Genomic DNA, 14,706 nt, shown 5'->3' on the forward strand with positions numbered 1-14,706 from the left:
GCCCTTTGCAGAAATTAACATTGACTGCAAAATTTGCCAGTTGACCAAACTTTTTTCTCTGCTGTGGTCAGGGTGGGCCCTGGCAGCTCTTCAGTTACTTCAACCTTTTCATTGAGTGCATATTTTTCCTTACTACCTTTTCTCAGAGTCGAAACACCATGGAAGTCAAAGCTAGTGCCCTCCTCTAGGGAAAAGCATCTGAACAGGGCAAGGGGAGAGGTTACTTTTTGTTGTTGTTCAATCTGAATCCCTGCTGCAACAGATAAACATCGAGTTCTTTTGTCACTGATGCTGAGTTTCTGTCAGCACTGACTTGAGGCCAGTGATACCTACCAGGTTTGTTGCAGACTGAAAGAGCAGGGAGAGGGCAGCAATCTGCTACAACCTGTCCACGTTAATATTATAGTCAAAAGAACAGAGTGCTGGTGCAAGATCACTGTGTTCCCATACTTGAACATTGGTATCATCCAGTGGCTCTTCCTTCCCGTGGTCAGTAACTGCATATTGGATGTAGCCTCCTTTTCTAAGAGCTGTCATCCTGATCAATTTTGGACTGGACAGGTGTTTATCTGCAGAAAGGAAGATGAAAATTACTATTAGCTACCCTATTGCTAGGATCTGCATTCCAACTTGGAAGGCTTTTTTAGGCATAACTGTGAACATTACATCACAGAAATGCTTTTGGTAACTTAAATTGTATTACCCATCTACATGAATATTATCTAGGAAATCTAGAGTGTTGATTTGGTAACTGGCTGCAGTGTGAATTGTGTACAGACCTAGGATCCACCTGCCACCTCTAGGGAGAGATTTTAAAGGCAGATAGGATTTAAAAAATATTTTTCTTCCAGTAAAAATCAAGAGATGCTGAGACTTCCTGATTCTCAGACCAGCCCTCTAAAGGTGTATTCTTGTCATTGACAGAACTGACAATAAAGCCCACTAGTTTGTCTGTTACACTTTTTAGATAGATACACAGTTAGGTGAAGAAGTTAATTCCTTTAAGCTGTTAAATTCCAAGACTTTGCAGGCAATTAGAAGCTCACTGTTGACTCATTGAGACAGACAAATGTTACTGTCCCTGTTTGGGAAAGCACTAGACCAGTGCTGGGGCTTGCCCAAGTTCACATAGTCACTTGGCTGCAGAACAAGGTAGGGAACTTGCAAATTCTGACTGCCTGTCGCTAGGTTCAGTGTTGATAGACTGTTGTCCTTGGATGACAGTATGTTGTGCCCAGCCAGATTTATCTTCTCACAAATATATCCTTCTATTCTGGATTGTTTCAGCAGTACTCCTCCTTGACTGGGCAGGTGACGGGAAGTACTAGAACAAACTTTACTTGATGTTCCTCCATCTGGCTGCTGTTGGGGAGAGATTAAAGATCTTGAGTGGATTTTACAACGCTGCTGTGTTTTTATCTTGCCACAGTGTGGTGCCATGACACTGATTGTTGCCTAGCTAGGCAGTGTTTCTGTACAGAATTCAGCTTTTCCTATTTGTATTCCAAAGTAAATGGCTGTCTGGCTTTCTGTGAGTTTAATGTAGAGATTCTTTCCTAGTTGGTCAAACTTGAGTTGTCTTGTGGTTTAATTTCCCTAATTAAAAAGGTGACTGAGAGCTCTTGCGCCTTCTACAGATCAAGGTGAATCATGCGAGCTGTGAGGAAGTTGCATGAACTGCCAAATAATTTTTTTTTGGTGTAATTTCCTTCTTTCATGTGTGTATGAAGAACACTTGACTGGAGGGCACCACTTCAGGCAGCAGCATGCTGTCAGTGAAGCAGACCTATGTGCTTCTGCTCAACGTGTGAAGCTGACTTATGATAGAGCCTCACAGAAATCCTTCCTGGCAGCAACCTCTCCGTCAGAATTTCATCTGCCCCAGATATTGTCTTTTGAGTCTGTCCCTACTCCTCCATGGTGAATAGTTGGAGAACCGATAAGTTTTTTTCCTTGTTTTTTACTTAATTAAGATAAAAATGCCATTAAATTATATCACAGTAAACATCCCAGTGTCAGGTGAGTTTCTGTGTATTGGCCTCAGTGAAAGTGCAGGCTGGACACTTTTTTTCCCTCTTTTTCCATCAGGTGGTGAAGGTAAAACTGGACGTGTGGTTGATATTCGTGGCTGGGATGTAGAGACAGCACGCAGCGTGGCAAGCGTGACGTGGTCTGATGGTACCACAAATGTCTACAGAGTTGGACACAAGGGAAAAGTGGACCTGAAATGTACTGTGGAGGCATCTGGTGGCTTTTACTACAAAGAGCATCTCCCAAAATTAGGTGTGTAGAGACAAGTCTTCTGTTGAGAAATCCTGACTCGTGCTGCCATTTCCTGACGCTAAAGCCATTTTGCTTGAAAGATACAAAATCCGCAGGTGGTTTTATAAAGTTTCCACATAATGTGTACCATTTTAAAGAAGTAGTCTGTATGTGAGCATATTGCTGTATTTCAGATGCCCATAGCTGTATCCCAAGGAGAGATATTCTGTCAAGGCAACTTCTTGCTGCTGAAAATGCATGGGAACAAACCTGGCAGTGTCTGTATCTGTCAGCGGAGAATTCAACTCAGTATCAATTTTGTTAATCCAAAGTTTTTCGTTCTTCAGGCAAGCAGTGGTCCACCTGGTGTTTACTGTGCTTTTAGAGAGCAAATGTTATGGTTCTGGTGGATCAAAAAGTGTGTTGAAGAGGAATATGGCAAAAGGGAGATTTCTGAAAATGGAGCTGCCAAATGGTTGCCCAGCAGGGAGGTTAGAAAAAGTCATGGAAAAAGGTGACATCTGTATTGGCAACTTGCTGCAATCCACCTTTCCTCTTAACTCTAATGAAACCAAGGAAAATACTTGTGTTTTTGGACTTGCAGCATTTTTTACCAAGGTGTAATTTAGTTATATTTTTTTTTAAATGAGATGCAGAGGCTGTCTTTTGCTCTCCTGAAGGAAAACAGAGAGATCTGTTCTTGAATTTGCAGCAGCAGAATCAGGTCTTTCTCCTTCTTTTCTCTCTCTGAGCAGCTTGGCGAGAGCATGAGGGAAGGGAAGAGTTGGATGGGGAGCTTCTTTGCAGGGGTACAGCCACTCACTACACAGGAAGGCTGGGAGGGTAGAGCATTCCGCAGAGCGAGCTATGTGGCTGCTTATGGAAGAGAACTTATTTTGAGTACTGTGTGGGTGCCTCTGCTGAACCACAGCTGTGAGTGACTGAATTGCTAAGAACAGCTACTGATGCCTGACGTGACATGAGAAACATCGTTCAAAGACATTTCCCTCTCTGGGAAAGGGACAAAATTGTGTCGTGTTAGAGCTGCCTCATGTTTAACCCATATCGATATCCAGTTAGAGTGAAATCCTCTTGATCTCTCTATATAGTGCTGCCCTATAGCGTGTGTAGGGCATACTCTACAATAGAAGAAGAGTTTTACACCATTCTGCCCCGATTAAGCCTGTGTTAATTTGCAACCCTTGTTACAAAGCCAAATGAGACGCAAAGTGTATTAATGCATCCTGCATGTATATGGGTGGTGTCGTTCTTCACTTTAGGAAAACCAGCTGAACTGCAGAGGAAAGAAAGCACGGACAGGCATCCATTCCAGCATGGGGACAAAGTGAAATGCCTGCTGGACATTGACATCTTGCGGGAGATGCAGGAGGGCCACGGTGGCTGGAATCCCAAAATGGCTGAGGTATGCTTCTGCTTGCTCTTATTCTCTTGATAATGTGTCAGTCACTGTCTCAGACTACATAAGAAGACACTGGCAAGAAAGTTACCAAGAACATCTTTGTAACGTGTTACCTTCTATATTTATATTGTGTTGACTGAGTCACAAATACAAATTCTTTAGTGATAGGATGCTGGAGTCAGATTTATTTTTAGGCTCAGATGAATCTGTATTGTATGAGAATTGCTTTGTGGAGCTCTGCCTAATTTCAAAGAGTCTACAATAGGTCAAAAGACTTGCTCAAAAGTCTTGGAAGTCAGTGCAAAAAACTAACGGCTGGTTTGTTTGTTTTGAAATGAGCCATGGATCTTTTCCTTGGAGTTCTGGATCCATTCCCTGTTTGATTTCTTTTGTACTGTGCATTACTATCAGTGAAAGTTATGTGTTTTGTCAACAGTGGGCTCTATCCCTGGCCAGGGCTAAAATTTCTCAGCCCATATGATGTTCTTGGAGCTTAGCCTGTTGTCTTGTCTTTAGTTTGAAGAGCTATCACTCTGTTGTCTAAAAAAACCCTCAGATAGTAGAGGAAGTAAAGATGGAAACGACACCTATTAGTGTTGTATAGCATCTCAGGGGGCCATCATGGAAGTAAGTCTCCAGGGGTTTGTGAACATTCAGTATGGGCTTACACTCAGATGAAATTATAATGGCTAAATTAATAGATTTGCTATTTAAATAAAAAAGTTTGTGCGTTTCTCCTTAAGTCAACTTTCTTGTCTTCTAATAGTCTACAGATGTTGCCCAAAATAGATTAAATTACCTTCACATATTGAAGAAGGCAGTACTGTTGTTCTGTGGTAGATTTACTGCAAGACAAAATCGCAGTTTGATACTCACCATTACAGCAATAAGACCTGTCTCTGAGCCTGTATTAGTAACTTGAATAAAAGTGGCTTTTTGGAGAGGGAGGGAACCATATAGCCACAAGTGACCCAAATGCCGGCTCCACTTGGGTCAGCAAACTGAAGGCTGCAGGTCTGATTCTAAAACAGCTGTCTAAAGCCTTGGTATATGAAGCAGTGCTGTAAAATTATAAAGATATGTTATATATGTATCCTAGCCCAACCTGCCCTGTAGCTGAGCAGTTTTTTGAAATCAAACTTTAAAATGTCAAGCTAAACTGTGTCATTTCAGTTTCAATGTGAAAAGCTTTTAACTGAGTATCAGTCTCTTTTTTTTAGCCTGACAGGCAGGGACTTGATGTCTTCTGGCATGAACTTTTAGAGGGCTGTCCGTGGAGCCATGAATTTTTTATTCCAGCTAAGGCCTTCATCCCCAAAACTATAGCTACACAGCAACATTCGAAAACTAGCACAGTCTGCTAGGTTGTTAAACCTCTGCACTTCTGAATTCCTGTTGTTGGTGAATGCAGGTGTAGACAGGGATGTTAAACACAGAAGCAGTAACTTCCTGTCGTCTCAGAAATCAGTACTTTTTGTCTCCTTCAAAACTATCAGCTGCTCAGAACCTACCAGAATCAGCAAATACAGAATACTGCACTTCTCAACTATATTTTGTTTTTTGTAGTCTCCTCTACCATGCCCCCTTTTTCTTCTCTCAGAGCCCGCCTTGCTGGTATTATACTGCAGAGCAAAATGTTGTAGTCTCTGACCACCTTTGTCATTTGGAAAGAGGAGGACAATTTGTGCTGTGTTTTCAAGTATTTTCACACGTTGTATTCCTATCACCCTCCTTCCCCAATATGCTGCTGGTTTAGAGGAGGTTCTTAAGGAGCCTTTGCCTCCTTTTGCAGAAAAACAATGACTGCATCTTATTTAAAGCAGATTAAGGAGCGCTGTTAGTCTGCAAATTGGAAATGGTGGGTAATTTAGCCATCCGTGCCTCGGGTGCCTGCTTTCCGCACTATTAAGCAATGTGATTTATTTAGGGGGTTTCCCCTGCTGTTTTTTTTCCCCCCTGTCAAAAGTTCATTGGCCAGACAGGGACTGTGCACAGAATCACGGACAGAGGGGACGTGAGGGTCCAGTTCAACAGTGAAACCCGCTGGACTTTCCATCCTGGAGCTCTGACTAAGGTAAGTGCTGATAGGTGAGCTTGGCCAGAACTAGAACCGCCGCGCGGAATAGCTGTCAACTTAGCCTGCTGTGTTAGGGCACGATGTGTCTCAAGCAAGTGCCGAAGAAGTACACTGCTGTTCCAGAAGCAGTAGTTCCACACAGAATTTCCTGCAAGCCTTTCAGAGCTTAGATGGTTGTAGGCACTGAGAGTTGAGCTACTAGGCTGTCCACTTTTATGAACCTTTGCATTTCAGATGTTGTAAGTTCTTCAGGTATATTCCATTGCTTAATTTCAGCTTCTTTCAGTGGTAACAGTAGACCTACAGTAGCTCATCCTGCTGCAGCTACATTTCATCTGTGATGACCCTTCTTCCACATCATTTCCATTTGATTTTGTTTTCTTCCTTGTTCTTCTGTCTTCATGTTATTCTCCTTTTTACATCTTTCTTTGTCTTGCTTCTTTCTGATTCTTCTGGATGACCTGAGTCTTTAATTCAGCTCTTCTAATCTTATGTCTGCATTTCTAAAGCTCATAGCTCTGGCCGTACCCAGAGGTTTGAGGACTTGAAATGTGGGTGATTAGAAACAGGGCTAAGAGGTATAGAAGGAGCTGCTGGAAGGACTATTCTGAAAGACCTGAACAAAGTCCTGATGCTGAAAACTCCAATACCGATGGAAAATGCAGTGTCAGACTGTTTTGTGCAGAATTAGTCTGCTTTGAAAAGTGTGTTTTGACAGAGCTCCCTTCTAAGCTCAGTGAGCAGAGAGAGCATCTGGCAAATTACCAGTGCAGATAAACTCTGGTTTCCCTTTTCTGTTTTAAGTAACAAACAGATTTAACTTCCTTATTAAAGTGCATTAAAATCTCCAGTGTGCCAAGTCAGGTATAGTGAGGAGATGGACCAAGGAAAGTTTCATGTGTACTTTATACTAGTATTAATTATAAATGGTTTGAAGAAGAAGGAAAAGAAGAAAAATGTTCTATCTCAAATTATTTCCCTACTTAAATGTGCACTTGGCTTAAAACAGACTTTTTTTGCAGTGCAGTGATTACAGATTTTTTGGTATTTGTACTTATGTTTTGTAATGCCTTGTTTTTTGAGTCAATGGGCTTCTTGTTTGGTTGGGTTTTCTGAGGGTGGGAGTGGGATGGAGGGGCTGATCGCTACTTTTTTTTTTTCTGACTTCATCCCCCAAAAGCTTATGACTTTCTTTTTCTTGTAGCTCAACACCTTTTGGGTTGGTGAAGTTGTCCGGGTGATAGATGATATGGAAACAGTGAAGCGATTCCAAGCTGGTCATGGGGAGTGGACAGATGAAATGGCACCTGTGAGTGCGCGCCAGTTCCAGGACAGTCCAGTAACTTCCTGAGTTTTCCCAAGCAATTAGTGATAGTGACTGGGCTTGCATTGCCCTCCAGTATTCCCGCTGGTCAGTGCACAGACCTTTCTGGGACTGCTGAGGCCTTGCAGAATAAATGTTGCCTGGTGCTATTGGCTGTCGGTAACACAATCCTATTGCAGCACCCAAAGCAAAGTGGGAATCTGACAAAGGATTTGGCTACCAGTAAGTCAGATAAGAAGTTTCACTAAGCAAAGTCCTCTTATGCCCTCCCTGATTCTCTGGAACGAGGCAAGAAAGTGTCCAAGTGGATAAATGGTCTGATCAGACCAGAATGACTAAAAAGCAGAATACAGATGTCCTCCAGGAGCAATTACATGCACAGAGGAAATCTTTCCTACTCCCAATTTTATCAGTTCTCTCAGGGTTCTTCAGATGTGTTTTGTTGTTTCACCACCTTCCTCTCCAGACATTTGTAATGCGTCTGGGAAACTCTTCTTATGTAAAACCAGTAGTACAGAAACTGCTGAGAACCCTCTGGTGTCCTTGAAGTGGGAGCTGTTTGTGAGTGTGTCGCTGTTCAGTGCTTCTTTTCACAGAGCAGGAGTGCCACCTGCGAAACCACTCTTAGAAGCATTGCATTGGTTCTGAGACACAAGGCGTGCTGCATCTTACCTTTTAAAAACAGTTTCTCTCTTTCCATTACAGACCCTAGGGCACATCGGGAAAGTGATCAAAGTCTACGGGGATGGAGATTTGCGAGTGTCGGTCGGAGGGCAGTCCTGGACGTTTAACCCAGCTTGCCTGACAGCTTATCAGAGAGAGGAGGAAGCAAACCTCATGACAACGGAGAATGCAAAGGAATCAAAAAGTGAGATAGTGAGAAAAGAGATGCCTGATCCATCAGGGGTTGTGAAATGGTTGCTCTGGTGTAACAACAGCAACTCTCTTTGGATAGTATTAAACTCCATCTGCTTGTTCTTCTCCGAACAGAGCTCCAAAACCAAGCTGTGCCTTACTGGGGAAGCAAAGCTGGCCTTAACAGGAAAATACAGAATTTAGGACTCAGGAATGCTAACTGTAGCGCTGCCCTAGGTTCAGTATTTGTTTCTGCCTTGATCTGTCTCCATTTCCTGTCTGTCCTGCTGCATTTCCTGTAGGAGGATACTAATTCTTGAATGCTTGTGAAATATTCGCAGGTCCTTGTGTGGAAGTGTTGTCAAATCAACGATTGTTTTGCCCAGTCCTACCCGAAATTGAATTTGGGAACACACGATGTGTAGAGGGGATTTTGTTTGTTTTGCACATCTGCTCATAAAATGTTTTGTAGCTGCACCATACTTATTTCCTTTAGATACCAGGATCATGCAGGGAGAGAGGACAGACCTGTGATTTTTTTTTTTTTTTGTTTTCTATGTAGATGAGCCTTAAACTGTTTGCTCAAGGATAACTTGCATACCAGCCCAAGCTTTTTAACTTGGCTCTGTCTGTAGAATTGTAAAACCTCTGTCCTCTCAAGCACTCAAAAGTCTGTAGAAAGGACCTGTGTTTCTTCCCTACAGCATCCTTTCCAAAACCATGCATTCCTCTTCAGAGTATTTGCCTTTTAGTAGCGATTTTTCTGTGTTGGTCTCCTGTAACATGGTCTCGTGTCTCTTGGGTTCTCAAAACATCAGACTTGCAAAGCAGAAGTTCTGTGTAAGCCACAAATTTGTAAAGCTCTTTGTGTGAGTATTAGTATTAATAAAGTATTAGAGGTACAGCAGGCCCATACTGTGGTTATACAACTGTACTATGCCAGCTGTACACATGTATACACGTGCTCGTTAGTCCTCTTAACCAGTGGATGTTTGTCCTTCCTACCAGGTACTTTGATTACTGTGTTGGAGAAACTGCTGTCCCAGAAGACCGAGTCAGAGCACGCAGGCTGCCTGGTCATTTGTGCAGCGCTCAACAATGCAGCTAAAGTTCGGGAGCTCCTTCAGAAGTACCCAGACAAGGCAAGTTTTGAGGACATGCTGAATAGTTCCTTTTTGTTGCTGTCTAAAATACTGTCATAAAATTTTGTAGTCATGTGGGGAAAAGGATGGGATAAAAATAATAGATTTTTCAGACCTAGTATTATATCCTAACAGGTGGAAAACTATTTTGTTGCAGTTTAGGATTAAATTTGTATGTTAAATGTGCATATTTTATGGCTTCAGTTTGTGGTACTGAATCTGAGCTAGAATTAAGTCCTTCCAGCATGTTTCCGAAGCTGGCTTTGGATTTCCTGTATGGACACTGCACCTGTAGAATTAGGGGAGAGGTATTGATCTACATGAAAACAGTAGCAGAGTATCTAGCCTCTGTTTGAAAAGAAAGCCACAGGTTGTGTCTGGCTGAATGTGCCTGTCCTTAGATGACCTTGCAAAATGGTATTGTTGGAATTAGGAAAGTGAAAAGCTGCCCAGATCCTGATGCTGTGCATGTCTGTGCGGTGTCTTATCTCATGTCTGACTGGAACAGGGAACTGGCTTGACTGGTTGCTTAACAATTTGTGTGCTTGCAGAGTGCCAAACAGTTAGGATCACATCTACTCAAATCACTTCTCGTTCAAGCTCCTTCAGTGAGGGGTACAGAGTTTAGAAACAGGTTAAAGAAGGAGAACCAGAGAGCAAAGTATTTCAGCAGTGTCCTTGGAAAATATGGGTAACAAAACATAAGTTTTGTTGAGGCTATGTCTACTTGGCTAGCAGGAGCAGCTGGATGCATGAGCCAGGAAAAGTAGGATCAATTCTGAAGGAACCCCTGTGAAGGTGATTTAGTAGTTAGTTGTCTGATATTTATTATAGTTCTTTATTTACAAAGTTAATGGGCCTCTAGGGATGGGAGAAATAGACAAATACCTGCAATTGTCGAATTTATCCCAGATGGCAAAGTGCCAAACGTCAGGAATCCATTATGTTATTAGTTATTTTTATTAGATTTCTATCTCTATTCTAATATTTACATTAATAAATTTGTTATTTCTATTAGAGTGTTATATACAGGAAGTGCTTGCCAAGGCCTTTCCAGCTTATCAGCATTGTGTTTCTCGTGTAAATGGCAGAGTAACACAGTGACCTCTAATGCCCCCTTGCCTAAATGACTTGCCCATCATTCTGGGTGAATCAAGGGGCCTCTTGCCTGTCCTGCTCTCCTGACTGCTGCGTAAAACCAGCTGCAGGGAAAAAAAGCTTTGTTCTCCTTGCCAGTCTGTTGAGGTTTTGTTAGCTCCTTCATCTCTTCTCCTTAGCTACCCACTGATTTCAGTAGCTTCTTTTCATTTTTTTTTCCCTTGCCTTTTATACAGCCTCTCTTTGTTCTTCAGCCCCTTTAATTCTGAAAAGATCTCATTGCAGCACTTCAGCGCCGTGGTGTACCCTCCGGCCATTGTGCCTAGTAAACCACCTGGAGTAACAAAGAAGATGGGGACTTGGCATCTTCAAAGCCTTATGCAAAGCTAATTTGACCTCCTCACACATTTTCCTATTGGGAAAGGGATTGTTGGCAGAGATGTCAAGAAGTATTCTGCTTGCAGGCATAGAGGGATTTGGCATCGGAGCTGCAATTGGAGCTCTGGCTTCCAGCTCTGTTCACTCGCTTCTCCCTTCTTGGCTAAATGTGCTGTCCCCTTCCCTTTTAGAAACATTCTGGGACAAAGTCAGCCTTGTCCTTGATGTACATAAAGCAGAGCCAACGGGGCACGGATTCTGATGAGCATTTCTGAGCCTGCAGCTGGTGACTTCCATCCTGCTAGGCCTGCTCTAGAACAGAGCTGAGCCTGGACACAAGGCAAGGTCTTTCCTAATCAAGCTGTTTGCTGTGACTCTGCCCTTCCTGTAGGTCGACGCGAAGAACCAGGGCAGAACTGCACTGCAGATTGCCTCTTATCAGGGGCATCTGGACATTGTGAGGATTTTGCTGCAGGCACATGCCTCTGTCAACCTAAGGGATGAAGAGGGGGATACAGCACTGCACTACGCAGCTTTTGGGTAGGATATCTTTCTTCTTGCTCCCTCTGATACAAGACCTAAAGGACTGCAAAAGGACATTTCTAGATATAAGTGGGCAGTCTGTGTGAAGGGTGTGTGGCTGATGGAGACTTTTCTCTGATTTTACCTTATGTTAGAAATTGGCCTTTGAGCTTCAGGGCCACAAGTGCTTTTCTTAGTGCACTAATTTAACCTCCACAGCTGAGTTAGTTTCCAGGCTAGAAATTTTGGGGGGAATCAGAACAAGTGATAAGGAGGTTTTGGTGATGAATGGGGGTGTGGTTTGATTGGCTGGGATTAGTTTGCTTGGTTGTTTTCTATAAGTGCGTACGTTTTCCAGATCAAGATGAAAGGTAGAATTGTGTCGTCAGTTACTGGAGAAGAATTAATCTTTAAGAGCAGGAGATGGCTGTTGATTTAAAGCAAAGAGAGGGCAGATTCCAGAGTACAAATTAGAAGGTTTTGCTGTGTTGTATTTTTTTTTTTTAACACTAAGAAGAAGTAGGATAAGATTGAGAGAATACAAAACGCAAGAAGTTCTGTTGCCTTGCGAGGAAGAAGAATTTACTGTCTGCACAGGATTGAATCTGATCTGTCTTACTCCTTGTTTTTAAATCAGAAACCAAGCTGAGGTTGCCCGTGTGCTGATTGGTAAAGGAGCCAGCGCCGATCTGTTAAACAACGCAAAGTGCACAGCGTTGTACGTCGCTGTCAGTCAAGGATTCACAGAGGTGGTGCGGACTCTCTGTGAGCTCAACTGTGATGTCAACCTCCCAGTAAGTTTTGGGATTTGTGAAGTTTAGGAGGATGTGTGTGTTTGTTTTTTTTTTTCGTTTTTTTGAGGTGGGGAGGTGCTTCTTTATGTCTTGCACCATTTGTTGCTTCATAGAATTTGAAGGTTATTCTCTTAAAATGCACTACTGTGCATTGCTCAGAGGAAGTATTCCTCTAACTTCACTCACTACTCTGAGATTCCAGGTTTGAATCTGTCCCTTTGTCATTGTGAGTCTGCTCAGCCCAGTCCAGTAGCACACTCTCTGCTGTGCTGGACTCGGGCTTCCAATGAGAGCTGATGTGCTGTGAATGTGTGTGTTCCCAGCACAGTGTGAGTGGTGAGACTTTTAAGACTGGCATTTAGGAACTTGAAGGGCAGCGATGGTGAATCGGACCCAGCCTGTGTTTAGGGTGTGCATGTATGATGGTGGGACTGAACTGTGCTGGGTCAGTCTCTCAAAGCTAGTTAGGAATGTTAGCGTCTGTCTACTGAGCAGCTGATTTCAAGCCCTGGGGAAATGATTTCTCAAAGGCTATGAAACTGCTATGGATGCCAGCGATGTTTGAATGTCTGGCCTGGAGTCGATACGACCTGGTGACACTATATATCTTCTTGCCTTGCACGGTCCCTCGGGGTGAGCTGTTTCATTTAACACTCTGAGGTAGGTAACCTGTATTCTGCTTTGGTATCCTTGCATAGGATTCCCAGGGAGACACTCCCCTGCATTATGCTATCAATGCAGATTACAAAGTCGTCATTGAGATTCTAACTGAAGTACTCAACATAGACTTCACTGTCCAGAATAGTCAAGGCTTCAACCTGCTGCACTATTCTGCTCTAAAAGGCAACAAGCTGTAAGTGACATTTTTTCATTTTTACTGCTTTTACAGATGTTAACTTGTGCTTGCTGTCTTAACAGTAAGAAGGTAGCAGATGTAGTTCCAGATAGCTAGGAAGGAAATGGTTGGTTATATGTTTCTTGGATTTAGGTGTGGTTAGGTATAGCTGTTGCCCTCTTTTATGCATTCACAGGAAACTGCTGCCTGCTTTCCCCATTCTGTCTTTCTCATACCTCCCTAGCTTGGCTAGGAAATCTGTCTGTTTCTGGAAAGTCTCCTTAGATGTCTGGGTTCACGCATGAAAAGACAGGAGAAGGTCTGTAGTAAACAGTACTTGAAAAGACTAGGTCAAACTGAGCACCTCTGGAATTTTTCCAAGGATAAATCTGCTCATTATTTTCATAGCAGTGTGAGTTTACCCTGCTTTATTAAATGATAACTAAGAGCTTTTGGTTTATTCTTGTAATTAGGTCTGAGATAGAGGGAGTGCTCTGCATCACAGGTGCCAGCTCATGGTGCTGCCTGTTAGAACACATTCATAACTACTGAGTGTAAGAGGCAGGCCTGTGTCTTCTGCATTGTTGTTCTTCCTGACAAAGTAACTCTTCCATCTCTGTTAACCTCCAACACTCCAGAGCTATAAAGAAGATTCTAGCAAGAGCTCGGCAGCTGGTTGACTCCAAAAAGGAAGATGGCTTCACTGCCCTGCACCTTGCTGCTCTCAATAATCACAAAGAAGTGGCAGAAATTCTCATCAAAGAGGTAAGAAACAAAACAGAACTACCACCACCAAAACTTCCTATCTGTCACACTCCAAACTCCCATGTTTCCTTTGTCTCTGTCTGTTTGAAGAGCCGGCATTGTTTGCCAGATTTTGAAGAACAGGGGTTGGCATTCCTGGGGGTATTTTCCTTTGGTACTGGTAGCAGAGGAGAAGGGTATCTTGCAGGCTAGAACAGAGTGGGTTGGAACTGGAGCTTGCTGGGAAATGTTCAGCGAAGCGATGTGTATGAAGGGAAAAGACTTCAGGGTAGCTGATAACCTGCTCATTGAGGAGCATGCAGATCTGTGTTCAGAACCTTCCCTGCCTCATAGGTATAGGTCAGAGCTCAGTTCCCCTCTCTCCAGGTGTACGCTGAAGCTCGCCAGCTACTGGTTGTTCTGTGGTGAGTTTCTCGCTCTTTGTTTCATCAAAGAACATCTGAAGGCATGTTTTTCTTTTGAACACAAAACAAAATGTTTTGACATGTTTAGTCCAGGTCATTTATCTTCCTTCAGTCTTAAGTAAGTGCTAGACCTGCCTGTGGTGAGCAGCATTCTTTAGCGATGAAAACAACAACCTAAAGAATGGCAATCTAACTGGCATTTTGCTGTTGAGTTTTGGGGTGTCAAAGCTAGCCTGTCTCTGCTTTCACGTGATAGTGGCAATGAAGGTGACAACTGCATGTCAGTACTCCTGGGTTTTGCTTCTTCTCAGTGGTTTATTGCCTGAATTTCAACTTGGTTTGGATCCAAACCTGTACGGCAAGGCTTTAATGGATTTACAAATGAGTGCTCCAGAGGAGTGATGTCTGAGCCTAACTACTTTGTACTATGATTGCCCTGTTTCTGGCGTAATCACTGCGTTAGCATAGCCATGTTTTAAAGGCTCTCTGTCTCTAGCCCTTGCTGCTGCCTTCCCCTGCAGGTTTGGCAGAGGAGCAGAATGATTCAGATTTAAACAGGTTTTTCTCCTCTTTGCTTTGAAGAGGGGAAATCAAAGTGCAACAGGCAGCAAGGAATCAGTATTGCTTTAGAGGAGCTAGTCCATGACTGTTTGCTTGGAGTAGTTCCAGGAGTTGTCATATCCAAGTCATCACCAGGAAAATGTTATCTGTGTGTTGGTTGGGCACTTGGCTTCCCATCCTCCCTTTCTTAATATTTGAGGTGTGTGGGCCACATGGCTGAGATACAGAGGGCTGGTTCACGTAGCTTTCTATACTGCTCTCCTGATGAA

General features: G+C 43.0%; 1 protein-coding gene across 2 annotated transcripts in view; it reads left to right on the forward strand.

The window, feature by feature from the left end:
• The window catches only part of MIB2 (MIB E3 ubiquitin protein ligase 2), a 47,452-nt gene that overhangs the window by 24,628 nt on the left and 8,118 nt on the right, over nucleotides 1-14,706 (forward strand). The window contains exons 6-15 of one of the 2 annotated variants that reach the window (XM_086625565.1): nucleotides 2,089-2,283; nucleotides 3,543-3,685; nucleotides 5,649-5,756; nucleotides 6,964-7,068; nucleotides 7,789-7,951; nucleotides 8,947-9,080; nucleotides 10,948-11,096; nucleotides 11,716-11,872; nucleotides 12,571-12,725; nucleotides 13,346-13,472. In XM_086625565.1, coding sequence (XP_086481691.1) covers nucleotides 2,089-2,283; nucleotides 3,543-3,685; nucleotides 5,649-5,756; nucleotides 6,964-7,068; nucleotides 7,789-7,951; nucleotides 8,947-9,080; nucleotides 10,948-11,096; nucleotides 11,716-11,872; nucleotides 12,571-12,725; nucleotides 13,346-13,472 — 1,436 coding nt within the window. The remainder of the gene's footprint in view (nucleotides 1-2,088; nucleotides 2,284-3,542; nucleotides 3,686-5,648; nucleotides 5,757-6,963; nucleotides 7,069-7,788; nucleotides 7,952-8,946; nucleotides 9,081-10,947; nucleotides 11,097-11,715; nucleotides 11,873-12,570; nucleotides 12,726-13,345; nucleotides 13,473-14,706) is intronic. The other variant, XM_086625566.1, reaches the window with a different exon arrangement.

Source organism: Tauraco erythrolophus, chromosome 23 (assembly GCF_009769465.1).
Source record: "Tauraco erythrolophus isolate bTauEry1 chromosome 23, bTauEry1.pri, whole genome shotgun sequence".
NCBI classification, from domain to species: domain Eukaryota; kingdom Metazoa; phylum Chordata; class Aves; order Musophagiformes; family Musophagidae; genus Tauraco; species Tauraco erythrolophus.